Source organism: Ornithorhynchus anatinus, chromosome 4, assembly GCF_004115215.2.
Source record: "Ornithorhynchus anatinus isolate Pmale09 chromosome 4, mOrnAna1.pri.v4, whole genome shotgun sequence".
NCBI classification, from domain to species: domain Eukaryota; kingdom Metazoa; phylum Chordata; class Mammalia; order Monotremata; family Ornithorhynchidae; genus Ornithorhynchus; species Ornithorhynchus anatinus.
Window position 1 is genome coordinate 68322860 of NC_041731.1, and position 8567 is coordinate 68331426.

Consider the following 8567-nt stretch of genomic DNA (forward strand, 5'->3'; position numbering starts at 1 on the left):
GCTAGAATTAGAACCCATGACCTTCTGACTCTCCGGTCCAAGCTCTATCCAGTACACAACGGTTGACATATCCCACAGTGAAACATGCACCCTAACGTTGTGTATTAATATTGCACTCTCCTATGATATATTGTACTCTTCCTAGCGCTTAGTATTGTGCTCTGCACACAGGAAGTGCTCAATAAATACAATTGACTGATTGATTAATAACTTTAAATATGTCAGGTCCTTAATTTCCTAATGGCACCAGAAGTGTGCATGACACTTTTAAATTTCAGGAATTATTTATGTATTCAATTTGCTGCATTTCCCTTTAGAAACAATGCATAGGACACTCCATACATACATTTTTATTATTTGAATAGCATTTTTGTATTATCATTCTTCTACTGTTCATATATGAATGTCCCACTAACTATCCTACATGTTTTCAGGAGCCCAAACATTACTTAAGACTATTTAGAGTTTTAGCTTGATCCATCTCTTCTGCTCTGGGGTCTAATATGAACCCATAAGTTCCGGGTGTGATTCCTATCGGATAGAAAGCACTCATCCTCCTCAGCCCGGGGCTGGTTTGCACAGTACCACACTGAGGGAAATATATGATAGCGGATTCAGGGAATTGATGCACAGTGTCAGTCTGATGGTTTTGAGGTGCAGGGTGATATTGGTTTTTCTTAGCATCTGCTGGGCACCAGCCCTCAGTAGTAGGCAGATCGAGGGACTCCTGGGCTTCTGCACCCGTTCACTCAAGCAGAGTGATCACAACATCATCATCTCTACCTTGCCACAACATTTCTCCCTCAAAGTCCACCAGTCCGTGTTTCCTGGCTCGCATCAGGATGCCCACCACCTTGTCCGAAATCCGCACATAGCGGTCGAAGAGCTCCCCGAAAGTGACCTGGATCTTGCCGTCCCTCCTCTTGCGAGCCATGGTCCTGATCACAAAGCACAGATCCATGATCTCCCGGTGGATGTGTTGCTCCGCCCGCTTGGCCCTCTCGGCTGTCTTGGTCCCCTCCTTGGGCCGGCCGTAGCCCGCATCTCCTTTATGGAGCCGGGTGGACATGGCCAGCTGGTAGTCGAATTCTTCACTGAATGGATTCAGCCTCTGCGATTGCAGGTGCTCGTCAGACCACTGCTGCCACTTGCCTCTCAAGCTATTCACGGGGCCGGACTTGCTCTGGGCCTGGCTGTGAATCTTTTCAGCAAACCTGCTCGCTCTGTGAAGGAACAAAGCCGGAGAATTGCCGTTACCTTTCAGGATGTCATTCAGTCAATCAGCCAGTCGTATCTATTGAGTGCTTACTGTGTGTAGAGCACTGTACTTAGCGCTTGGGAGAATACAACACGTTCCCTGCCCTGACAAGTTTACAGTCTAGAGGACTTTCAGGGCTAACATCTGAACGTCACCACAGTTCAAGATGGTCTTTGTGCCCTTAGGGTAAAGTATCAAATATGAGCAAAGATGGTTAAAATAGACTTTCAGCCTAAAGAGCCTTCCATTTCTCACCCTGAGCAATGTCCTAGTGATTCTGTTTCTTCTAGAAGTTTGCAGTGGATTGTCCTCATTTGCCCTCCTGATGCACCCACATTTTTCAACATTGTAAACACCCACCAAGTTAGTAGGAGTAATAATATTTATTAAGTGAAATTATAAATTGTGCGGAAAGCATGTAGTGCTGCATTACATCAGACTTGGAGCTAACTGCAAATTGTTATTTGGGTGTCCTTAGACAAGTTACTTAACTTTTGTGTCTCTTTTCCCATCTGTAAAATGAGGATTAAATACCTAAACTCTTCCCTCTAGACTGTGAACAATAAGAAGGACAAGAACTGTGTATGGTCAGATTGTATTTAATCTATCCCAGTGCTTAGTACACTCCTTGGCACATCGTATGTGATTAACAAATACTATTATTAGTAAATCAGTCAACAGTATTTATTGAGTGCTCACTATGTGAAGAGCACTCTACTGAGCACTTGGGAAAGTTCAGTAGAATTAGCCAAAACGTTCCCTGCCCCAAATGAGCTTATTATTATTATTATGATCATTATTATTATTATCAGATTTTTATACATGTACTCATAGTGTCTGTTTTGAACAATGTACCTGGTATTCTTTACTGTGGGGTGGGTTCAATGATGAAATAAAGTGTATCTTTCATGCCCACACAAAATTTTACCTAGTGCCTATTTCTAATTTACTTACAACCAGTAGGTGGCACGGTTTCACCAACCTTTGACAACTTCAGAAAATAGATACGTTCTGCACTCATTTTCACCACTTCAGCCCCAGAATTACTAACTCACATGAGGTACCATCTTATTACAGATGCCAGTGCTCCCAGAATCTGTTCAAATGAAATCACCAACCCAAAGCATTCAGTCTCTTAACAAATGAGAGAGTAGTTACTGTTCTACTTCATTCATTCATTCAGTTGTATTTATCGAGCGCTTACTGTGGGCAGAGCACTGTACTAAGCGCTTGGAAAGTACAATCAGCAATAAAGAGAGACAGGCCCTGCCCACCAGGGGCTTATTTTGTTGCTGCTCAAAATGAGTAACACCACTCTTCTGCTCCAGGCTTGTGTTCCAGAGGGGTAGATGTGGTTGCCCACCAGGGAAAGTGAAGATGGATCACAGAAAGCCAGAAATACAATGTTAGTGTATTTTCAATAGATTTGGATCCAAAACGTTGTTCAGCAACTGATAAATAGATAGAGAATAACACAGTCTGTTTATTGCTCATTCCTTTGCCCACTTTGGATGACTTGGTAGACAGCTCATCCTACACACGATGTGTTTAACAGTTATATTTCATAATGATAGTTTTTGCTCAAAGAAGTAGTATATAAATGGATGGTGTGTGTTTGTGTATGTGTGTGTGTGTGTGTGTGTGTGTGTGAGTGAGAGAGAGAGAGAGAGAGAGAGAGAGAGGGAGAGAGAGAGAGAGATCTTTAAGGCAGGTTTTTGCATCCAGAGATTATATTTCTTGGTGTCATGTTTAAAGAGCAACCCACATGCTGAACTATTGAAAATATGAAGCATAGCCATAGCTGCCCAGTACATATTCATATATACGGTTCACAGTCAGTGGGTATATATGAACTCAGCCTTCTCTTGTCTTCCAGAATTTTGTTTTGGAATTCATATTAGTACACTCCCTTATCATCTTTCCCATAAATTCCTTGGTATCAAATAAACCCTCAATGACACACCAAGCATTGATAGAATAGTGTGTGACACATCCGTTGTAATTTGATTCTCTAAGTGCATTGAATGACCTAGTGGAAAGAGCACGGATCTGGGAGTCAGGAGATCTGGTTCTAATCCCGGCTCTGCCACTTGTCTGCTGTGTGATCTTGGGCAAGTCATTTAACAGCTCTCTGCCTCAGTTTCCTCATCTGTAAAGTGAAGATTAAATGCCTGTACTCCCTCCCACTTAGCCTGTGATCTCCACATGAAACAGAAACTAGATCTGATCTGATTGTATTTTATCTACCTTGGTGCTTAGCATAGTGCTTAGCACAGAGTGCTAACAAATCCCTCTATTATTTGTATTATGTCTTCATCTTCCACATACAACTTCCAAAGGATATTAGGAGAAGTCCTGATATCTTGTAGTAAATTGATTTGGAAGTAAAGTGTTTTACTGATTCAAATGATTTTAGTATCAATTGATTTATTCAATGATATTACCCACATTAATTTTTAATGCATTGGGCTTCCCCATTCTGCAACAGAAAGCATAGAAAATTAATGCAGTATACATTTTTATACATTTTTAATTATTTAAATTTTGAGTAAGTTTCAGGGAAAAGGAATCACAGTTGAATCTGTCTTTGTAAATTTCTTTCTTTTGCCAATCTCTGCAAATCCAAATTTCATTTTCTTTATAACCACATACAATTATTATTTTCCACTGCAGCTTTCTTCCTCACTATCTAAATGATCGTAACTTTATTTCATGATAAGGATCTTACTAAAATACTCCACATTACCAATGTTCATCAGATTTCACTTTCCCTCTCTACTAATGGTTTGTACTAGCTCTTCTTACCTAGTTCCACCTGGTCTCTCACTGAATATGCATTTCCTGAATTTTCAGTTCCTTTTCTGTACAAAAGACAGTATGGGGTTCTTCCTTCTAGGGTTTTAAATAGTCTCCTTGGAAGTGTCTAAGTTGATTCACCTAAATCCAGACAACTAAGTGCAAATGGAGAGTGAAAGGTGTGATTCCTCCTGTGCTGAAAGGTGTGATTCCTCCTGTGCTTGTTAAAGCCTCCGACCTTAAACTCAAACCTCCACTTTTAGATTTCCATTACAGTCCTTTCCAACTTTTCTCTGCTATATCTATATCCCTGTTTAAGGTACAGTGAAAACAAGTTTTAAATGTAATAGTAAGAAATATTATTATGGCATATCTGCCGGGCGCTGTACTAAGTGCTGGGATAGATACAAGCAATTCGGTTTGGACAGTCCCTATCCCATGTTAGGCTCACAGTCTCAATCCCCATTTTATGGATGAGGGTACTGAGGCCCAGAGAAGTAAAGTGACTTGCCCAAGGTCACACAGCAGACAAGTGGAAGACAGAATTAGATCCTATAACCTTCAGACTCCCAGGTTCAAGCTCTCTCCACTATGCCACGTGAGAGCCAGTGTTGTCTAATCGAAATAGCTTGTGACTGGTAGACTCGGGTTCCAAACCCAGCTCTGCTATTTGCCCCTGGGTGGTGTGTAATTAACCTCAAACTATCCATAAAATTTTTTGGATGAAAAGCTATGAAATCCAATAGGAACAGAATTATTTGACTGTAAATGTCTTCCTATTCCACTAACTACTAAAAGTTGATGATGATAGTATAATGGTCGAGTAGGTGCTATCAAGTATTGATGTCAATAAAATAAAACAATTACAAAGTGTTCAGTATTATAAAAACAACTTTATTTGCTCAAATCTGGCTACTTGGAGGGACAGCCTATCTAAAACATACTGGGGACATTAATGTTAGATTGATTTGGTTCAGATTGGATGAGAGGCAGTGGGCCTTTTGGAAAGGCCATGGAGTGGTGAGTCAAGACACTCAAATTTTAATTCTATATTTATCATTTGTAAGGGCAAGTCACTTAATTGTGTTTCAGTTTCTGCATCTATAAAATGAGGATAGAATATCTGTTCTCCTCTTGGATTGTGAGTTGCATGTGAAATAGGGACTGCATCAGATCTGATTATCTTGAATCTACTCTGGTGCTTAATAATATTATTTACGAAATTAGTTGTAAATTTTGTAAACTATAAATGTAGCCCCTCTCTCATATAACCAATACTGTCCTCCAAAAGAAGATGAGTTATTTTTGGAACTACAGAATTTGTATTTCAAAATAGTTGTTGGGGCTAAAGTGCCAAAGCTATTTTCAGTCAATGCAGTTTGCTTAGGACTTTGGTCCTGTCATGGGAGCTGCTAATCTTGACTTCATTGAACCTAATACTTTCAAATGCTAAATTCATTTTCAGGCTCTGGCTATTGCAGAGCCCAAAGTGAATCCCTAGTAATCATAATGAGTTTGTTACCTTTCTCCAAGCAAATGCCATATTACCAGGAAATGTCTTAAGGATGAAGGACAAAAATATATGTAATCATCTTGATTTATTCTTATGCAAAGATAAGGAAGCAGAAACTATCACTTTTTGATGTAAATTAATATGATATTTTTTATTTAGGATGTATACCACATTTTTTTGTCAGATGGATGAGTAATCCATTTTGCAGTAAATTTCTGAAAAATCATAATTTTACCAACTTATTTCCTCTTTTAGAATATGTTTTAATACCAGATACAGATTGGGCCCCTAAGCTTTGTGGAAGGGAGAGTTGCTGCAGATGTTTGAACAAGTATCTATAAACCTGATGATTGTAATTTGTCACAGAATCGTAGCAGGGTCTCTGGCAATGCAATCTCCCAGTTACCAGGCTTGGTCATTTTCTAACCAATTTTCCTTTGCCCTCCATAACGAATCAAACATTTAGTTCTGCCAAGTCCTTCTCTGCAGCATTTCATTATTATTATTAACATTATTATTATTATTATAACAACATTATTATCATTTTATAGTGTTTGTTAAAGGCTTACTATGTGTCAGGTGCTGAGGTAGTTAAAAGTTGATCAGGTCATACACAGCCCCTATCTCTAATAATAACAATAATAATAACAATGGTATATGTTAAGTGCTTATTAAGTGTCAAGCACCATTCTAAGGGCTGGGGAAGATACAAGATAATTAGGTTAGAGACAGTCCCTGCACACGGCTCATTTCTAAGAAGGAAGGAGAACATCTATTGAATCCATTTTCCAGAAGAGGTAACTGAGGCACAGAGAAGTGAAGTGCCTTGCCCAAAGTCACCAGCAGGCCAGTGGTGGAGCCAGAATTAGAATTCAGGTCCTCTGACTTCCAGACCTGTGCTCTCTTCACTAGGCCATACTGTTCTTTATGGGGCATGAGATGTACAATCCAAGTTGGAGTAAGAACAGATATTGAATCCCAGTTTTATAGATGTGGAAATTGAGGCACAGAGCAGTTAGTGACTTGCCCAGTCATACAGCAGGCAAGTGGCCGTATCAGGATTAGAACCCAGGTAATCCAGATCCTCTGACTCTTAGGTCTGCGTACCTTCCACCTGATCATGCTGCTCCTAGCATTTCCTAGAACTGCACGTGGGAGAGTACAATACAACAGAGTTGGTAGATACGTTCCCAGCTCACAAAAAGCTTACAATCTAGAGGGGCCTTCTGCAGTTGAAAGTCCTATACCCACCTACCCATTACAGTACAGCTCATATTTTCTGGAAAAGCAGAGTGGTTAAATCCTTCCATGACTCTTCTCTGACCCCTGGGCTTCTCTACATGTCACCTAACCTGGGGCTAGGACTAGCCAGACCAGATGGGCTGGACTAGGCTGGCTCAACACACCTAATTCTTCCTCCATTTTTGGACTTTGAAGATCTGTCTGTGTCCAGAGGCACTGGTCAGTTAAATGGTTGCTACTCAAGCAACATCCACCCAGATGAGCCTTCTCTCCTTCCTCTTCCCTACCCTCCCACCTCATAACCTCTGCCCTTTGGGGGCAGAAGTTGGGAGGAACCAACACAAGGACTTGTGAGTGGGCACAGGGCTGTCTGATGACCAATGGGGCTCCTCCTTCCCTGCCTGTCATCACCCAGATGTACCTTCACTTAGGTCTCGCTAAATGTCACTGACGGACAGTTGCCAAGTTTACAACCAGTTATCTTCCCTTTCAAAATGGCATCCCCGACCGCTCTTCTGTGAACTTTGAACTAACTACTCGGGCCAAATCTGAGGACACACAGGTTCACTTACTGGGTAGACATGGGTCGCTTAATCCTTGCAGCCGTCACTTGGTGGTTCTCTTCCTGTTCCACTCTGTCTTCACCCTCCCCACTGTAGCCACTGTCTTCCGTGTCCACGCTATCACTGCGCCACTTTGTCTCCTCTGGTTCCGATCTCCTCTCTTCTTGTTCCATCTGTTTCCAGCCTTTGGTCAGTTCCACCACCAGGTTAGAGCACTTCCTCCTCCTGGTTGGTGACGAGTGGTCATTAAGGATTTTATCAACATTGCTTAAGTCTCCCTTCTGCTGCCGAGCGTCCAGGTTGGTCTCATCATTTTCATACCTGTGGCTGAGGAGACTCACGTCTCTTCCTCTTTCATAGACTTTGTGGACAACTGTCTTGGGCACCTCTTTCCTTTTGATAAGGGACTCCCCAGTTCCTTCAGGGGGACCATCTAGGGATTGTCTAGCTCCGTTAGCGACAGGTGTCTCTGGCTGGGCCCATCTCCCGCTTTCCTCTGGTTCTCCATTGGTGGGAAGTGATGATTTCCTCCAGGGATTTTCTTTGGGCAGCTTGCTGGACTCCTTCTCCCCACTGGGTAGCCAGCCAGCAGGCTCTTGGGCTTGCTTTGTACTGTTCTCGTTTGCCCATTGCTGCCATCCTCGGGCTAGACTGACCACCAGAGTAGCTGTCCGTATCTTTTTGATGGCTCTCTTTGCTGGATTCTCTGTTGGCTTTTCCTCTGGAGCCATGTTGCTGTTTCCTTTTCTCGACTGTCCCCTCGATAGTCCCCTTCTAATCCTGCAAAGGCTGCTCAAAGAGAATAAAGTTCAGGGGATGGAGCCACTGCGATTTAAATAGAAGTGGAGTGTGGGAGGGGAAGGGAGAAGGATTGGTGACGATGGAAACTATGTCAAGCATTTCTCACAAAGATACGGTGCCTTTGCTCTGACAGCATTCTTTTTTAAGACCACAAGGTTTGTATTTCATCTCAGCAGATAGGGCATTCAAGATGGAAAGGAAGGATGAGAGAAGTGGCCTTCTATTCTCCGACTGCTTCACTGGAAAATACTGGCACCCAAAAGAGCAAGTGCTCTTTTTTCTTGATTGCTTCAGGGGTAAATAATATGTTGATTTCCTTTAAATTTGTCTCTGAATAAGTTCAGCTAGTTGTTGGAGATTAAGGGATTCCCAAATTAGTGTTGCTAATTGGTTT

General features: G+C 41.7%; 1 protein-coding gene across 1 annotated transcript; it reads right to left on the reverse strand.

Annotated features, from left to right (window-relative positions):
* Positions 1-330: 330 nt before the first annotated feature.
* Positions 331-8171, reverse strand: ABRA (actin binding Rho activating protein). Its single transcript, XM_001506512.3, has 2 exons — positions 7382-8171; positions 331-1223 (listed from the first exon to the last, which is right to left on the reverse strand). The coding sequence occupies exons 1-2, from the start codon at positions 8101-8103 to the stop codon at positions 746-748; spliced, it is 1200 nt and encodes a 399-aa protein (XP_001506562.2). The 5' UTR covers positions 8104-8171; the 3' UTR covers positions 331-745.
* Between the last annotated feature and the right edge of the window lie 396 nt (positions 8172-8567).

Coding starts and splice junctions, on each gene's coding strand:
- ABRA (XM_001506512.3), bottom strand. CDS start 8,103: ATGGCTCCAGAGGAAAAGCCAACAGAGAATCCAGCAAAGAGAGCCATC. Junction 1,224..7,381: donor AAGCGACCCATGTCTACCCA/GTAAGTGAACCT, acceptor GTTCCTTCACAG/AGCGAGCAGGTTTGCTGAAA.